Here is an 18,982-nt window from a genome sequence, read left to right on the forward strand (position 1 = left end):
TATTCATGCATTTATTTATTTATTATATGTAGGCTATTTATTTATTCCCACATGTATTTATTTCCAGATTTGTTTATTAATTTTTACTTTTCCATGTGCAACATTGAAATGAGGGAGGCGGTCCTTGTGGAAAGTATAAGTAAATAAACGTTTAAAAGAATAAAAATAAATGTAAAATAATAACATAAAGGAAAACAGTAATTTAAAATATAAATTCAGGATTAAATTTTATTACAAATTAACTATTTTTGTTTTTATCACATCATTTGTTGTGTGGAAACATGCAAAGGATTCGGTCCAGAACTACAAAGAAAAACTACAAATGTGGCGGATGCGCGCGATCGACGATTAAGTAGAGAAATTTACAAGTTTACAGGGGTTACTAATAATAATCAACATTTAACCTGTTAAAAAATATATGTAGACTGTATATTTGTTTATTGTAATCAGTATCATATTTAATCTGCAAAGTGAACTATATTGTATGTATATAAATGCATCATTATGCAAAAAATACTTTCACGACATATGTTTTTAACTAAGTTAGCTACTTCCACTGATTATAGATCAGTGGCTACTTCTTTTCTCTCTCCAGTACTGTAGGAGGTTAAATGAAATGACGTGAAGGATGTAAAACGTTACAAGATGATTGACAGGTCAGTTTACGGTGACAGGGTGCGTGACGTGATAGTATGTCCCAAAGCTTTCCTACTCTTCTACTACACACTCAAAAGTGTGTACTTTTTATTCACCGAGAGAATACATACTTTAGGAGCGTAGTATAAGTAGGCACATTGAGACCATAGACAGTGTCCAATCGCAGAAATGAATTGGAGATCCCATCAGTTCTGATACCGAACCAAATCTCGCGAGAACGGGCGAGGGGATAAGTTAAGGAAACACGGCGATGTCTAATTTGTTAAAGGTAAGAAACACTTAAGATCGTTGCCTCCGAATTCTCCATTAACAGTCATGCCTATATCTTTCAAATGTTTATGTTGTTACCACTGTGATTTAGCGGCTTGCTCGGACTCGGATGAGCACGTCCAATGAGTTTATAAGAGAGTCTGCGTTTAGCTAGCAGGCTGTGAGCTAGCTGAGATTAATAAAGCTAATAATCACAATAATATTGCACTGCATGCAGACGAGTTAAAGTCACGATCACTCCAGTGGGTGTTGAACTTTGCTGTTATGTTGTTTATAAATATATATATGATAAAGGGGCATGTTCCCGATGACAGTTAGCGCGCATGTTGTTAGCTTGGCCAATGATTAAATGACACTGAGTCTAACAGTTGAGCTAATATAATGTGAATCTGTGCCGTTACTGTGTAGAGTTTCATGTTGTAGTAAGCCAAGAAGAGATGCGCATGTCATATCACTAGTGTCAGATATTATAAGTACTTAAAATATGTCAAGAAATCATTCAGGGAGTATGAATAAAGATTAGAGTCATTCCATTCGTATAGTTGAAGTGTGATTTTATGCAGTTCAATACAGTGGCTTTGACTTAAAACCCAGTGAGCTGCCTACCTAGACAACATTGTTTGCATCATAGATGTTTTCAAATGCACCATGTCCAAAATGCTGTCTATTTGTGCAGATCTGTAAAAATTAAGTCATAAGCTTTTATTAAAAACCTTTCTGTCTTTTGATAATTTGCTTACTTACTATCTGTCTGTGTTGGGCTTGACATTTTAAAAAAACATAGACTTATTTTTCTTGCTAAAACTAATTAGCTAGCATTGATTCATCTTGTATAGGTAAAATAAAATAATTGTTCACTTTTAATGTAACTGGAAATTCTGCACACTAAAATATTCTGTTCACAAGTGATATTTATCCATTTTTGTTTTGTTTTGTCGTTGTCATATCTCATAATTCATTTCAAGCTCTTCTCCGTCTCCTTGGTAAACAAGTACAATATTTAAAAAGAAAAAAAAAATATTAGTGGCAGTATTTAGGATATTAAACCACAGTTGAGGTGTTTGTTATTTGTTAATGAAATCATGTGAATTTGAATTATTTTACTTTTTTCTTTTTATGTATGTTGAAAGCTTAATAAGAAAGTAATGAAAATAAAGAAATAAATAAATAAAAGTTAAAATTACAAATAATAATACAAAAATTATTTTAAGTTTTAGTACATTTAATTTAAATAACAAAAAAATAAAAACAACTCTTAAGACAAACGTTTCTTAGAGACATTAGAAGAATTGTCTAATTCTATTTTTTGAGAAGCATTTCCAACCAGGCTTCTGATTTCCTGGTCATGTTTAGACAGAGAGGTCTTCCATTATGTCTGGTTCATTGTGTTATATGTGAATGCACTCGCACTGTTTTTCTCTAACTGTCTGTGTCCTCTTCCATGTCCTTTTGCTTAGAACAAGGGTTCCCTCCAGTTTGAGGACAAGTGGGATCTTATGCGCCCCATTGTCCTTAAATTGCTCCGCCAAGAGTCTGTAACGAAGCAGCAGTGGTTTGATCTTTTCTCGTAAGGCCCTATGAATTCAGATCTTTTTATATCCTGCACATTAACTGCAGTCTGAATGCTCAAGTCAGTCCTCTGTTCTCTTTGGTTCTCACAGAGATGTTCATGCAGTTTGTCTATGGGATGACAAAGGACCGGCAAAGATCCACCAGGCCCTCAAAGAGGACATCTTAGATTTTATTAAACAAGCTCAAGCGGTAAGAGAGGTTCAGGGGTAAGCCACCTCTTGATGTTCTTCAGCAGAATCATGTCTCTTCATATAATCATATTCTTGAACGTTGGTGTTTAGCGAGTGCTCAGTCACCAAGATGACACGGCGCTCCTCAAGGCTTACATCGTGGAGTGGAGGAAGTTCTTCACGCAGTGTGACATTCTGCCCAAACCGTTCTGCCAGCTGGAGATCACCCTGATGGGCAAACAGGGCAGCAACAAGAAGTCCAATGTGGAGGACAGCATTGTTAGGAAGGTGAGTGAGACAAAAGCGGGATTTTTAGGTTGATTTCCTTGAATGGGATTCATCGGCCTGTTCTGCCTTTTTATGTTTTCAAAGCTGATGCTGGATACTTGGAACGAATCGATATTCTCCAACATCAAGAATAGATTGCAGGATAGTGCGATGAAGTTGGTCCATGCCGAGCGGCTGGGAGAAGCTTTCGACTCGCAGCTGGTCATTGGAGTCAGAGAATCATATGGTGAGATCCACTCCGCATTTTTAACTGGCTCCAGTGAATCTTTGTATTCGTGAAAACTGAAAAGAATCTCTTTCTCAGTGAACCTGTGCTCCAATCCTGATGATAAGCTGCAGATCTACAGGGATAACTTCGAGAAAGCCTACCTAGACTCCACTGAGAGGTTCTACAGGACCCAGGCGCCGTCCTACCTGCAGCAGAACGGAGTACAGAACTACATGAAATATGTACGGCCTGCCAGACTTCAGATTTAAGAATACATGATCTTCTGCCAATCAGACTGGATCCGATTGCATAGCCGAGAGGAGAGTTATGCTAACACTCTGCTTTTGTGTTCACTGCCATGTATTCTCATGTCTCTGTTTACAGGCAGACGCTAAATTAAGAGAAGAGGAGAAACGTGCACTACGATATTTAGAGACAAGACGTGAATGTAACTCTGTACAAGCAGTGAGTATATGATTGGCTTTTATATGATGGTAGATTGTGTGTAGAAATAAGTAAGTGAATTAAACACTTTTGCATAAAATAGGGCTTCGGTCATTAAAATATTTTACAGTTTTTCCGTGTAAAAATAAGTAAAAAGTAACATTATTTTTAATGTTTAATATGTATTTTTTTCTTTTTCCCTCAGCTTATGGAATGTTGTGTGAATGCACTGGTGACATCATTTAAAGAAACTATTTTGGCTGAATGTCCAGGCATGATCAAACGAAATGAGACTGACAGTGAGTATGAGACTACTTTGAAATCTTATATTAGATCGATATCTAAAATGACCTTTTTGGGCTTTAGATGCACTACCCTTCCAAATTTGGGGGTCCTTAGGGTCTCTTATGCTCAATTAGGCTGCATTTACTTGATCAAAAATACAGTAAAAACACTAATATTGTGAGGTTTAAAATAGACCAATTAAAATAGCTGTTTTGAATTTGAATATATTTTAAAATGTAATGTATTCCTATGATGGCAAAGCTCATTTTTCAACATCATGACTCCAGTCTTCAGTGTCACATGATCCTTCAGAAATCATTTTAATACGCTGATTTGCTGTTCAAGAGTAATCTGAAAACATGTGCTATTTCATATTTTTGTGGGCAACTGATATATATATGTATATATATATATATATATATATATATATGTATATAAAATACAATATATATATATATATATATATATATATATATATATATATAATTTTTTTTTTTTTTTTTTTTTTTTTTTTGATGAATAGAAATTGCAAAAGAACAGCAATTATTTGAAAAATATATAAGTCTCTTGTGATCAATTTAAATGTTCTTGCAGAATAAAAACATCCATTTCTTTCATCACAAAAACTTAATGGCCCAAAGCTTTTAAATGGTCCTGTGCTTTCCACAAAAATAGACTTTGCATTCCTAATTTGCATACTGCGTAGGTGTATAATATCTCTAAATATAATCTTTTCTACCTCTGTGAACTCCTCTTCCACAGAGCTGCACCTCATGTTCTCTCTCATGGATAAAGTGCCCAATGGGATTGAACCCATGTTGAAAGACTTGGAGGAGCACATCATCAGTGCTGGACTGGCAGACATGGTGGCCGCTGCCGAGACCATCACAACTGTGAGCACAACATTTGCAGAATTATTATGCAATTTGTGAGTTTTATGAATTTTAAAGCATCAGCTGGCTCTTGTTATTCACAATATTAATAAAGGAGAACTGTTGATGAGATGAATATTTGATTAATGGTCCTGGTTTTACTTGATTTATTCCCATCTGGTGTTGAGGTTTGTGCTGATGTTTCTCCTCAGGACTCTGAGAAGTATGTGGAGCAGCTCCTGACTCTGTTCAATCGATTTAGTAAATTAGTGAAGGAAGCGTTCCACGATGATCCTCGGTTCCTTACAGCCAGAGACAAAGTGAGCATGCCACCCTTTCCGTATTCATTCTCACTGTCTTACAGTTGGTCTCAGTAAGGAGCCTGCATGACTAGATCACACCGCAGATGGTTACTAGAGATCTGCGATGGCACAGGAATACAGTGGAAGGTTATATAACAATAACTCCATTTGAAATGTTGTAATGAATAGAGTTTATTATTTTGAACGAAAGAAGTTTTTGTATCTTTAAATGATGTTTAACATATAGTTTTACATTTCTCTGCAGGCGTACAAAGCAGTTGTGAATGATGCCACAATATTTAAGTTGGAGCTGCCAATGAAACAGAAGGGGTGAGTAACAGCTGCCTTCTGGGCTTCTGTTGACCGTCCATTGAAGGGAGATGCGCAGAATAACCTTATTTCTGCTTAACTGATAGACACACTAACAGGCAGCTCAGAAGCTGAAGTCAAAGTTGGCGGAGAGGTTTACTCTACAAATATATTAACAAAATAGGAGAAAATATGGAGAGAGATATCAGATTTGCTGTCAGTCCCTCAACCGTTGTTTTAGAAATACTCTTGAAGCAGAATAAGGGGCCGTTCACATATCGCGCCTAAAAACGCGTGGAAAACGTTAGGCACGCCGCTTTCCAAAGCTCTTGGGCAGTTGCGCTCCTGAGGCGTCTGCTGTTGCTAAGCAACCATGACGTGCTCTCTCCATGATATTTCAGCAAAGGATAAATTGATTTGCAGCACTAAAAATCGCTTGCAGTAGCTCTGCTACTAAATTTATTTCAAAATGGCAATCCATATACAGCTATGATCAGCTGTTCCTTCATCTTGGCTGAGCTTTCAACGTTGATACGGGAAAGAATGAAGCTGATTGGTTAGTTCTTGTCACGTGACCTGCGGTGCACTTGCGGCATTCTGAAAAGTTGAGATGTTTTTTTTTTAACTCGACGCAGTGTGGACGCGGCTGGAAAAAACGAGCGCGTCGCGTCGCTTCCATTATGAGCGCGCATACCACACGCCTACGTTGGAAATAACGAACTTGAGCGTACAAAAGACGCGATATGCGAACGGCCTCTAAACCAGTTTTCTGTAATGTAATGCAAAGTTAAATATAATACAAACTGTATTGTTATAAATTTATATTAAACTTAAAAAAAAATAGAAAGAATAAGAAAACATTACATTTACTAAATTAATTGTGGAAATATGTCTTCACCCTTTGTAAGTTAACAGTTTATTTTAGTATCATTGATATAATAATGTAGTTTTTATTAATATTTTGAATTGGTTTAAATTTTTATGTTTTGTTTACATCTTACATCTTATGGTTTTCATTATTCCACTTTTATTTCAGTTCATTTTTATTTTAGTTACATTATTTTATTTTAGTTAGTTATTTTAGTACATGACCATAAACTAAATGAAAATGAGAAGTTGCTGTGGTAACTAGCTGAAATAAGATGAGCTGTTTTTTCATATTTAAGTTAAAGTAAATTTTATTTCCAGTAACAAATTATTTTTTGGTCTTAGTATTAAATATAATCATCCTGCAGGTGAGGGTTAGTGGTTCATATTTCTGTATTGTATCAACTTGTGTTTGATGTTTTTAAATGCAGAGTGGGCCTGAAAACACAACCAGAATCGAAGTGTCCGGAGCTGCTGGCTAACTATTGTGACATGCTGCTAAGAAAGACGCCACTCAGCAAAAAGCTGACCTCAGAAGAGATCGAGCTCAAACTGAAGGAAGTGGTAAGGGGTTGTTGTAAAAAGTCACATGTTGTTGACTTCGTGCTTGTGTTATTGTCCTCAAGTGTTTTGAAATCTTTCTTCCTATAGCTACTCGTGCTAAAATACGTCCAGAATAAGGATGTGTTCATGAGGTACCACAAAGCCCACCTGACCAGACGTCTGATCCTGGACATCTCAGCGGACAGTGAGATTGAGGAGAACATGGTCGAGTGGCTCAGGGTAAGAATAAAAGAGAAATAAGCTTGACTGAAGTTCAGTTTGAATTATTTATGCTCAAATGGTTGACTGTTTGCTTCATTCTGGTGTGTTTCAGGAAGTTGGGATGCCTGCTGACTATGTGAACAAGCTAGCTAGAATGTTCCAGGACATCAAAGTGTCCGAAGATCTTAACCAGGTTTTCAAGGAAATGCACAAACACAACAAGCTGGCTTTACCAGGTGACCTACAAGCCCATTTGTCTCTCTATTTATGATTTACACTAGCTTTTTAACCTGGGTTTAAAATAAATTAATATTTATATTCAGCAAGGATGCATTAAATATATCAAAAGTGGTTTCTTTCACACCCCTTCGGTTACCCAGCGGACTCGGTCAACATAAAGATCTTAAATGCTGGAGCGTGGTCGCGCAGCTCAGAGAAAGTGTTTGTGTCTCTGCCCACCGAGCTGGAAGACCTCATTCCTGAGGTGGAAGACTTCTACAAGAAGAACCACAGCGGCCGCAAACTCCACTGGCACCACCTCATGTCCAATGGCATTGTGGGTTTATTTTATGCATAAACTTAAGTTAAGTTTAAGCATTAAGTTAAATGCTTAGTAGTGATATGTAGTGGCTTGCATCTAATCAGTCTGTGTGCTCTCCGGTAGATCACTTTCAAGAATGAAGTAGGGCAGTACGACCTGGAGGTCACGACCTTTCAGCTGGCTGTACTTTTTGCCTGGAACCAAAGACCACGAGAGAAGATCAGTTTTGAGAACCTGAAACTTGCCACTGAGCTGCCTGATGCTGAACTGAGACGAACTCTCTGGGTAGGATTATGACTGGATATATTGTGTTTTATTCCATTAGATATTTATGATATTTGTTGTAGTGTTGTCAGAAGTACAGACTTTTAAAAAATGTGACAGTACCAGCATTTCCCGCTAGCGCTGGTGAGTGGATTCTTTAACACCTCTGATTGGCCATTGTGTTCACATGCTTAACAGATTTGGCTGTGATTGGCTACGAAGATCAGCGCTTCACACTCTTCACCGAGCGCTCACAAAGATACACACAGGAGAGTTTGAAAGCCGCGTCTATCAGCAAATCCGTTTATAAGCAGGGATAATCTATTAGGGATCAGCTGATAAGATGGTGAAAAGCGTAAAACGCTGATCACTGTAGCCAATGGCCAATCAGAGGCGTTTAAGAATCCGCTCAAAATGCTAGCTGGAAATGCTGGTATTATCACATTGTTTACCGTATTTACCGCACTATAAGGCACACTTAAAAGCCTTTAATTTTCTCAAAATATGACAAAATGTTGACACCCCCTTTAGCACAGCTCCATCCAGTGGATGCATAACGCAAACCCAGTCAAACGTTTCACTGCAGTATCTTCTATTCTATGCGCCTTATAATCCGGTGCGCCCTATATATGAAAAAGGTTCTAAAATAGGCCATTCATTGAAGGTACGCCTTATAATCCGGTGCGCCTTATAGTGCGGAAAATATGATACATTTCAGTACCGACTGGTACCGAAGTCGGTACTTTTGACAACCTTACGGTACTGTCAAAGCTGTCTAGCTTTGTTTTTTTCTGTCTTTTTGTACAGTCTCTCGTTGCCTTCCCAAAGCTCAAACGCCAAGTGCTGTTATATGAACCTCAAGTGAGCTCTCCCAAAGACTTCACAGACAGTACATTGTTTTTCGTTAACCAGGAATTCTCCTTGATGTAAGAACATATCCTCTCCTTGCTTGCTCTTTCATTTACTTAGAAGTTGTTCTTTTATTTGGAAATAATGATGATGATAATAATAATAATATTTTGGTTTCTCCTCAGAAAAAACACCAAGGTTCAAAAGAGGGGGAAAATAAACCTAATTGGCCGATTACAGCTGACGACTGAGCGAATGAAAGAAGAGGAGAACGAAGGCATCGTCCAACTTAGAATATTAAGAACACAGGTATGAAACATCAAAAAACATTACTAGTCCTCTTTTTTCATGAACAGTAGTCACTTGTATACTTCCCAAAATTTATCCAAAGTATACTTCAGTTTTGATGTGAATGCTTAGCGTAAGCATACAGCCTAATGTGTAGCCTTTCTAAATTTACTCTATTTGATCGTAGGCTGTGTGCGCGAACAGAGGCACTCGAGATGAAAATCTAGAAAGTTTCCTTGTTCAGCGTCTGTGCTAATTCTCTACAGAAGTTATGCCGATAAAAATGGCTTTGCGCTATTGTTACATGTCCTTCATTTCTTTTTCAACTATAAACAATGGTACTTTAATGTGTACTTTCCACTTAATGCGTTTGTTTCTTCTACTGCAACATCTCAGGAGGCCATCATTCAGATCATGAAGATGCGCAAGAAGATCACAAACGCTCAGCTGCAGACCGAGCTGGTGGAGATCCTGAAGAACATGTTCCTCCCTCAGAAGAAAATGATCAAGGAACAGATCGAGTGGCTCATTGAGCACAAGTACATCAAGAGAGACGAAACGGACATTAACACGTTCATCTACATGGCGTAACACAGAAATAACTTCGGAGATGATCCGTGACCGTTCTGGAGGACGGCGTACCTGTCGAGGATCAGCAGCGGGGGAGGGGTGGTGATGAAGATACTGCTTCGGCTGCTGTTCTGGTGGTGTAGTCATGAGCTTGTTTTAACGACAGACAGTCACACATCAGATAAAAAAAATTTATTTAAAACAAAAAAATAATATAATCCCTGCCTTACCTTACAGTGAAGACAAGTGGGATAGGAGACTTAAAAAAATGGGAAAAGTGACAAAAGGATTCTATTTTTGCCATTGGTAGTCAGTATGCATGGTGGGCCGTTTGCATTTTGTAAGTGTACATCTCCAGCAGCATGCGGTCAGTGAGAATGTCACATTCATCCCAGGACTTATTTGTGTGTGCTGTGCTACGAGTGTTTTTTTTCCCCCTCCCACATCTTCCGTCTGGACCTCGCCCTGTCCCATCTTCACTGTGCAACCGGAAGTGAACGCCGTCCCACCATCGCATCCGCAAACACCTGGCCTTGCATGACGACACTGGAGTCTCTGAGGAGCACGGGCCGGGGTGGTGGACTAGCATTAGCACTTTTCACACTCTCCGCCACAACATGTCAGCATGGATTTATTTGGGTTGTTTTTCACATTGTTTTAATTTTCTTTGTCAAAATACCGCAAATGAAAGATTTGATCGGTTTAGACGACATTGTTACTCTTTAGAATGCCAGGAAAAGTCAACTTGGCACTCAGGTGTCACAAAGGGTCAACGTCTGTGGAGAAAATCTGTGGGGTTTGCCATGTTTTGTTTTTTTCAGTGTTCATGCTTTATTTTTGTGCACCTGGTCAAAACATCAGTGTAACAGTTGCAGTTTCTTTTTTGTGTTTACTACACTTTTAGATCATTTTCAAATTTTCCGTTATCGGTTTCAAATAGCGACTGAGATGCCAACTGATTGTATAATGAGCTTGTGATGAGGTGGCCCCACTAAGGTCCTGTAACATTGCCTACTCATCAAACCTGATGAATTTTAGCCACAACTCTGATTTATTCTCATCGCCCCATCATGGCTGACTGTAAACGAGCAGTAAAGCACGGTTACAGGAGTCCGAATAAAGCAAGCACTGCTTCAACCTCAGGTAAAGTGGAGCAGCGTTATTTTAAAAGTAGGTTGTGTTAACTTTAATTTGCCTTGCGGTTCTTGCTAATCACATATTGCCAAAGCAAAGCACAAGAGTGCTGATCTCAAAATCAAATAACGTTGGATCTATTAAAGTCATTGTTTTCTTTACTCATTATTACCCTATTGTGACCGAGTATGAACAAAAGCTTGTGCAATTACTGATCAGCTGTTTATTATAATCAAATGAACGGTCTCCTGATTATTAGCATTTAAATAAGTGCAAAAAAGTATTAACTCTTATTTTGCAGGCAGATTTCATATATTGATATGTCTGGTCAGTCTGAGATGTAGTTTTTCCATTGGGTTTAGGGTCATGGTTCAATCAAAAACCAATGTGTTTACTATACATCAGCCTGCCAGTGTATCCTCAATAAAAAGGAACAACAAAAATATAATTTAGACGTCTAGATATGATTGAACATTCATATCCAACCTCAAAACACTCAATCTAATGAGGTGAATAATGAGGAGAACATGATGGCTCCCAATAAAATGCTCACTGATGTTATTATAACATTGCTGCAGTTCAACTGTCCATCTCCACTATGGCATTTTCTGTCAATTATGTTTGTTTTTGTCTGTTTTTAATGCCGCACAGCCACTCATTTGTATCCTAATTGTTTAATTTCACATTGTAATTCAAAATGGTGAAAAGATTCCCTTCGATTGTATTGAAAAGCTGTTCTTTATAAGATCCGGATGTACAACAGTGTTTGAGAACATTGTGTTATTTGATTTTCCACTTTATTTATTGATAACTTAAGCATGTTTGAGAGTGTGTGTCTGTGTGTGTGTGCGCGCGTTTAGGAGCCTTTTACAACAGGGTGCTGTCATATCCTGTTACGTTTATGCATTTTAATTTTTGGAATTTAAAATCAATGTTTCTTCTGGATGTATGTTTTCCTCCAGCAAATTCTCTAGGTAAATACATATAATTTTATTAGGACAAGCACTATGATTTTCATATTTATCAATAACAGTTGGAGTTTTGTGGGTGCTTGTGTTATTCTTAAGACAGCTGGGGTTTTCTGTGTAAGCCATCAAATGAAATCCAGTCCCAAAAGCTGAAATTTCAGTTCATTGTAGTGGAAGATGATGAAACTGAATAAAATGTTGTGAATGACCTTGCGGGGAATGCTACATGAAATTATGAATTATACTTTATTGTTTGCAAATGTATACATATTCTCTGTTGCACATGGTATGTTCCAGTAATAAAGTCGGTGTGCACAACATTAGTGGTATAATGCAATAAGTGAGCGTGAAAGAAGATTTTTTTTATTTAAATATGTTGATGGAATTTTCTCTAATAAAGTTGCAAACACACTATTGATTATATTATACTGAAATTTTATTTCATGAGTAACAACAGTATTGCCTTCTGTCAGAGTCGTTTGTGTCTTATTTATCACTGCTGTTTTGTAGCGTGTATTCTATCTTTGTCACAGTCTAAGAATTTTATTTCATTACAGCTGATCCAAACAGACTAAAATGTAAAGGTTTGTCTTTGTTTTTATTTTTAGAAACATCATCATTAATCAGGTCACTTTATACTTATACAGATATGTTCTGGTGATGGTTAATATTCATAGTGAACTGGACAGTTAGAAGTATTAATATGTATTACAGATGAAGACAGTTCCGCGGTAACTTCCCACAAACACTTTCTGGTAAACGGTTCAGTAGAAAACTGAACACACTAGTTCCCTGTAGTGTGACACACTGCTGTTTCAACAAGTCAAATGTGAGTGTAGTTCTGAGAAGGAGCGTATGCTCTGCCTGTGACTGTGTTTTCAAGATTTCTTGCCTGGAGCTTTGAAAGCTTCAAGAATATTTGGGAATTAATGATAAGTATGAGGTGAATGTGTGCCATTGTACAGCCAATATCTGGAATGGATGCTGTTTCTTGCAGTGTGAGTGAACCATTTTCATGCAATGGATTTTTCCATTTTATTTTCATTTTATTTATTTTTGTTTTTTTGTAATGTTGCATAATTTATTTACTGAAGAAATAAACCATTTGAATGAGGCCAATATGAGTTTTTTTTCACTATACCCTAAACAAATAATTTAAAGCATGTTTAGATGTTAGAATGTTTTAGCGAGTCAAATTAGTTCATGATCAATTAAAGGTTTTTTTTTTCTTAAAAACTGACAAAATTGAATATAGCATATTTAGAAACAACAGCATTTGACTGTGAATGAGTTGATAGTTTCAAATTGAACTAAATGCTCTTTTGAGTCTTAATCAGTTATCTTGTGCATGGTTTCTTGCCATAAATTAAAAATATCAGCCCAACACATGATACATTTCAGTTATGTAGAAGATGTTAACTAGCCATTTAAGGAGGAAACAATGTTAAATTATAATGAAAAGATGTGCGACGGACACCTTTCTGTAAACTGAGCCATAAAATCTTTTTTAGGTAACATTTGGGTGATTGGGACAGCACATTTTGTCATTGACTTAGGGTAGTGTATACACTAACTTGTGCAATTCAGTAAATATTCTTATAAGAATTTATAGTTTATACCTTGATATAATTTTATATGCAATATTTCCTTTTCTGGTCATCATCATTACGAGTCTATGTTTATTTCGGTTAAACTTTTATCTCTTAATTCATTAATCCATCCACAGTTCATACAATACAACACATGCAAGTGGTACAAGAGTCACTGAAAACTTTTACAAATCAAATAGACAAGCAAAAAAAAAAAAAAAAAAAATTGGGTGGCCCCATCACCAATTAACACGTTTAACACGTGTTATATATGTATATACACACAATTCTTTTATTTTTAGAAGGTTTCAAATTCTGAATTTTTATTTTAGCAAAATCCAGTTAGTTTGTTAATATTTTTGTTGTTGATTAGGGTTTGCACAAAAAAAACGGTTGAACCATTATTTAGAGCATACAAAGCATATACAATGGTTCACTATTACAAGGTCAATCATTTTCTTAATTAGCAAAACCTTTGGATGGGACAAAATTAAAAACAAGCTAATTCTGAAAATAAAACATGATATTAGCACATTTTGTACTAGTTTAGTAGAAGTTGGGCATCATATTTATGTTTCCAACTAAAGTTTGTATGTTATAGCTATGACAATTTTAGGACCTTATGGAAAATAGCTAAAGATTATGTCACTTTCCTCAGTTCCTTCATTTCAAGTTCAACTTTTGTTTGATGCCAGCCTCGCCCATCTCTATGAGGGCATCCCATTTTAATTATGTGGTCTTACAACTAGGGCTCAGAAAAGATAAAAGAAAAGAAAAACCTTTTTATTTTTCACTTATTATTTGAGAAAATAAATTCTATATAGTTCTACTGTCCCATTTGACCTTATGTCCCATCATCCTTATTCACCCTAATACACATTTGCTGATGCTAAAATGCTTTTATTTTATCTTTTAATTGAATGTAATTATTTTATTATTTTAGTAAAATTTAATTTTTTGTATTTTATTTTATCTTTTCTTAAATCTAAAAATAACATTATATAATGAAAAATATTTGTTTTGGTTTTAATTCACAGCAAAGAATGATTAACCAAAACAAGGGAAGTGTGTAAATCTCCGCCCAACTCCTGAACCAATAGAAAGTAATAAATTAGCATGTGCTGCAACTGGTTTTAATGTAGAATTTCTGCACATTCCGCACTTCTTTAAACTTCATACTACAGAAGGCATCAACATATGATAAAGTAATTATGATATGCTGTTAAATACAGGTTCACAGTATTCTCTCACCGTGGTTGTAACAAACTGCGCAGCAGCGAGCTTTATATTGACGCGGACTCACCTGTGTAAAATGCCCGGATGAACCTCGGTGGTCCGGGGTGCAGGCTTCAAACCTGTAGCTGCCTAGCGGCAGAGTGGTTCAATTCCACCTTTCGGGCGTGCTGGGAAAGAAGCGTCTCTCACGTGTGTTTTTGGTAAAATGCTAATGTTGTAGACCCTATGTGTAGACCCCTGCTGGCAAACCTCCGGAAGCTCAGCCGAGCCACCAACCTCCAGTGTGTCACAGGAAATGACGTGAGCTGTCCTTGGTTAGCTTGACAGCGCGTGCTGCACTGAGAGGCTAGCAGGCTAACACTGAGCATGTAAAATTAATCAATTATTCTCCGTTCGCGTCTTTGCACGGTAAGAATGCTGAACTGTATACATGCCTTTCCCTTATCGTTATTAGTTTTTAATCTTTAGATTTGTTATATTATAAAGTGTATATTTTCATATCTGGCTGTAACAGTTAGCTTATCATAAATGGGCCATTCTACAACTGCTATCCCACAACCAAAAAACACATTAAAAAAGCGTATTCAAATCTTAGATATTTACTAAGATCCTTCTATTATCTATTGAAAAATACTATAATATTTAAAATATCACTAAGCTTAATATAGAACCTGTAAAACAATGTATTGGGTACTTTCAACTTTATTAAATTGAAGTCATTTTTTTTTTCCTTTGTTCTTTTTAAACATATAAACAAGCTCAAAACAAATATTTATTCAAATGAATTCTTTGTAAATTAAATAAAAAAGTGTCCTGCATTTTCCATGTCACTACCGAAACAGTGTATGTTTTAGTCCATTGGCTGAGACTAAAATGAACTAAGTTACACTCCTACGTTTATGATCAGGACATATTCGTGTGTCCATCTCTCTTATAGCTACAGGGGAGTAGATATAGACCCCATCATTTTGAGCTAAATTTGTTCAGAAGTCTGAAAAATATGTGTGTAAATCTAATGAGCATAACTACCGAACACCTTTTTCCTGCAGTTAGGCACACTTTTTTGGGGAGTTATTGTTATAATACAATTTTTATGAATTTACAACTGATCAGAACCGTGCTAGTTAACCATGTGCTGATTAGCATCTTTGAGATCAAAAGTATCTAAAGTTTTGGTAGTGACATCTTTGTTTTTGTTTTTTTCTGGGGGGGTTGTTATCCCATAAAATTGTCACCACCGAAACAGCCAGGACCGAAACATTGTCATCATTTTTTCAGGAGTGACGCAAGGGAACACACAATCGTCATATTTGGGGGAAGTTTTTGTATTTTTTAACTTAAATTTTTGTATGCAAGTTAAAATTCTGTAATGTGATGTGTTCACTACCAAAGCATTACTGTCACTACTGAAACATGGGATGCTTTGTCAAGTATACTGAATTATCAACTAAGGTGATATGACTTGGTTCAATGTAAATTCAAACGAATGAATCCTTAACTTTAAAATCAGTCTGATCAACTTTTGCCTTTTACAAAGAAAATTAGATTAAAAAAAATACAACAAATCTCATAAATTAAACTTGAAATATTGTTAAAAATATAATTATTGATTTACCTCTGAAAAAATGTAAATAGCAAAAAAAAAAAAAAGTTGCAATGTAGATGTAAGCGAACTCTTAATAGGTCAATAATATAACTGAAATAATAATTAAATTATTATTACTGTGTTTCAGTAGTGACAAATTTGTGGAGAGGACAAATATTCCAAAACATTCTGAAAATACAATATGAGAATTAACTGCACAGTTACTATAAATATGTACCTTGGATATTATACAATTTGTGTACACAAATTCTTATTATTTTTTATATGTACATATATGCGTATATATATCTATGTGTGTGTGTGTGTGTGTGTGTATATATATATATATATATATATATATATATATATATATGCAATGCATGGATGTGTGTGATTTATGTACCTACTCTACCCTTCTTTGTAAGGTTTTGTCCAATAAAATGCCTCTACACAAGTATCCACCAAAAATCTGGGAAGTCCTGAAGCTGCAGAAGGGCATCTACGCCCGTTTACCCCAGCACTACCTGCGTTCTCTGCAGGACACCACCCCTCCTACTCCTGTGCACTGGAAACCACTGGGTGTCAAATACAGACTCAGTCCTAAAACTGGAAACAGAGAGCGAGTCCAGGATGTGCCTGTCCCTGTTTATTATCCGCCTGAATCACAGAGCGGACTCTGGGGGGGAGAAGGCTGGATATCTGGCTTCAGATATGCCAAAGATGACAAGGTAATATTGTACGACAGTAATACTGAATATTGATTTGAATAGTGGATAAATCTGAATGTTTTCTGAAGACGACATCTCAGAATGTATTATGTACTTTTCACACCAGCTTTCTACAAGACTGCGCAAAACCTGGAAGCCGCAGCTGTTTAACAGAGAGCTGTACAGTGAGATCCTCGACCAAAAGTTCACTGTAACAGTCACCGCTCGCACACTGGACCTTATTGACGCTGCTTTTGGCTTTGACTTCTACATTCTGAAGGTGAGGCTCATCTGGGGAGCATTCCTCAAAAGTTGGTTTACTATAAAAGTTTTTATTTTATTTTAATTTAATTTTTTTATTTTTTGAGAGGTCCTCAGAAAAAAGTTTTTTTAAAATGTGTTTTATCATTTTAAAAAAATTAAAATTTCACAAATTTAAAATTTAAGTTTGATGTTTATGATAGTAATATTATTTTATATACATTTTTAATTGTGTATTTATTATTATATACAAGAAAGTGGTATTTGGCATTACAAAAATACATACAAAAATTTATATAATAATATGTGCTTATGGAATATACTGTATAAAATGTATTTAATTGTATATAATTTTATTTTATAAAAAATGAAGTACACATATCTGTGGCATTTAGTAAGTCTTATTATTTTACAAAACTATATATATATATATATAGATAGATAGAAAAAAAAAAAAGAAAAAAAAAAAAAAAATATATATATATATATTTTTATATATATTCATGTATCTTGCATAAAATTATTTTAACTATTCCAAGTCCTCACAAGTCTTTGGCTATTAATGTTTTATTATTTTGGATGAATTTAAATAGTTTTATATTTATATAGATATATATATTTTTATCATATTTATTATTATTAGTGTTCCTGTAGCTCAAGTGGTAGAGGTAAGGAATTAAAAATTAAGTAAAAATTATAAGTAAAAATTGATAGCCTGAATGCACTGTAAGTCGTTTTGGATAAAAGCGTCTGCTTAATGCATGAATTTAATTTAATTTAATTTAATTTTTAATTTTATTTAATTATTACATTGTTGTGTAAAATGTAATTTACTAAATATAGAATACATTTAATATTCTTATGTGTAAAGGGTCACTCGCTTCAGTGTGTTGTAACCATTAATATAATAATAAATATTTGTAATTTATACGAAAAAATCTTATAGCAAAATGTGGTCCATATATATTGTGTATCTCTTTTAAAGCAGACCCCAAAACAAGATTTGAACTCCAAGTTTGGAATGGATCTAAAACGTGCAATGCTGTTACGTCTGGCCCGGAAAGACACGGATTTGTACCCCGATGATCCGTCTCGCAGGGAAAAAATCTACAACCGCTACAAAGTGAGATGAGTTTATTTATTATGTGGTTCTGTATGTATATTTGCAGCCATATGTTGTTGATGATCCTCCTGTGTGTTTTCTTCCTTTCTCTCAATTCTTACAAGCAGCAGTTTGAGATCCCGGAGGAGGAGGCTGAATGGGTCGGCTTGAGTCTAGAGGAAGCCGTAGAGAAACAGAGGCTACTGGAAAAGAAGGTGAATATGAAAGATGGTCACTGCATGTCCGATCGCTGTCTGATCAGTTAAATAATACTCCGTTTTCTCGTTCTCAGGATCCAGAGCCTCTTCACCACAGTTTGGTGAAGAAGCTTGTGGAGGAGCTCACCATTAAGAAGCTCTCAGAGCCTCAGATTGTGGAGAAAAAATGATCTGTTCTCTTCTCTTCCATCCTCCATGTCAGTCACACAGACTGAAGAGTAAACAATAATGTATTTATTTTGTACTAACATCACCAACAACATGCTTATTTTCTGTACATATGGCATTTTTATTTCAGAATAAATTGCATCAGCTAATCTGACTGGAATTTCCTTATTTTCTGGCTGTTTGGAAACCGGAATGTCCTACTAACATTGGTTCCCATTCCGTTACCCTTTAGAAACCAAATCTGGACTTTCTAGGAATGTTCTCTAATGTTCTCAGAATTTCAGAAAAGGTTCATTATAGATTTCTTTATTTATAACTATCAGAACTTTCCCGGAAGGTTCTGGCTGTGGGAATTATAAACTGTTAGCTTGATGCAGCATGTAATGAGGATGTTTATTATTACGATTTACAAATTGAGATGGTTTTATTTCCCATAGTGCTTTTTTTTTTTTTTTTAGTAGTAGTAAACTATATAGTGTTTTGTATGTTATAG

General features: G+C 35.7%; 2 protein-coding genes and 1 non-coding gene across 6 annotated transcripts; all 3 read left to right on the top strand.

Annotated features, from left to right (window-relative positions):
• Positions 1-769: 769 nt before the first annotated feature.
• cul5a (cullin 5a) lies at positions 770-12,736 on the top strand. The gene is made up of 19 exons (XM_052617062.1): positions 770-925; positions 2,385-2,494; positions 2,589-2,688; positions 2,781-2,957; positions 3,042-3,183; positions 3,262-3,407; positions 3,550-3,630; positions 3,815-3,908; positions 4,657-4,787; positions 4,979-5,086; positions 5,334-5,398; positions 6,676-6,808; positions 6,896-7,027; positions 7,122-7,245; positions 7,390-7,565; positions 7,674-7,835; positions 8,622-8,740; positions 8,849-8,972; positions 9,348-12,736. The coding sequence occupies exons 1-19, from the start codon at positions 908-910 to the stop codon at positions 9,540-9,542; spliced, it is 2,337 nt and encodes a 778-aa protein (XP_052473022.1). The 5' UTR covers positions 770-907; the 3' UTR covers positions 9,543-12,736.
• Positions 12,737-14,526: 1,790 nt separating this feature from the next.
• On the top strand, positions 14,527-14,613 carry trnastop-uca (transfer RNA opal suppressor (anticodon UCA)). Its single transcript has one exon. It is a non-coding gene; the product is annotated as a tRNA-Sec (tRNA).
• An 87-nt stretch (positions 14,614-14,700) lies between these two features.
• mrpl28 (mitochondrial ribosomal protein L28) lies at positions 14,701-18,638 on the top strand. Of its 4 annotated transcripts, none has more exons than XM_052617063.1 (6): positions 14,701-14,856; positions 16,459-16,761; positions 16,868-17,020; positions 17,987-18,124; positions 18,229-18,318; positions 18,396-18,638. In XM_052617063.1, the coding sequence occupies exons 2-6, from the start codon at positions 16,474-16,476 to the stop codon at positions 18,489-18,491; spliced, it is 765 nt and encodes a 254-aa protein (XP_052473023.1). In that variant the 5' UTR covers positions 14,701-14,856; positions 16,459-16,473; the 3' UTR covers positions 18,492-18,638. The 4 variants fall into 4 exon arrangements, with proteins under 4 accessions (XP_052473023.1, XP_052473025.1, XP_052473026.1 ...); XM_052617065.1 differs by having other exon boundaries at positions 17,990-18,124; XM_052617066.1 differs by having other exon boundaries at positions 17,990-18,124; positions 18,232-18,318.
• The last annotated feature ends 344 nt before the right edge of the window (positions 18,639-18,982 follow it).

The sequence above is a fragment of the Carassius gibelio genome, chromosome A15 (assembly GCF_023724105.1).
Source record: "Carassius gibelio isolate Cgi1373 ecotype wild population from Czech Republic chromosome A15, carGib1.2-hapl.c, whole genome shotgun sequence".
Lineage (NCBI taxonomy): Eukaryota > Metazoa > Chordata > Actinopteri > Cypriniformes > Cyprinidae > Carassius > Carassius gibelio.

Excerpts from the sequence above, each read along its gene's own strand:
- mrpl28 (XM_052617063.1), top strand. The coding sequence starts at position 16,474 with ATGCCTCTACACAAGTATCCACCAAAAATCTGGGAAGTCCTGAAGCTG. Across the intron at positions 17,021-17,986 it reads TTGACTTCTACATTCTGAAG|CAGACCCCAAAACAAGATTT; the intron begins GTGAGGCTCATC and ends TCTCTTTTAAAG. Across the intron at positions 18,319-18,395 it reads AGAGGCTACTGGAAAAGAAG|GATCCAGAGCCTCTTCACCA; the intron begins GTGAATATGAAA and ends TCTCGTTCTCAG.
- cul5a (XM_052617062.1), top strand. Across the intron at positions 3,909-4,656 it reads CAAACGAAATGAGACTGACA|AGCTGCACCTCATGTTCTCT; the intron begins GTGAGTATGAGA and ends CCTCTTCCACAG. Across the intron at positions 8,741-8,848 it reads AACCAGGAATTCTCCTTGAT|AAAAAACACCAAGGTTCAAA; the intron begins GTAAGAACATAT and ends GTTTCTCCTCAG.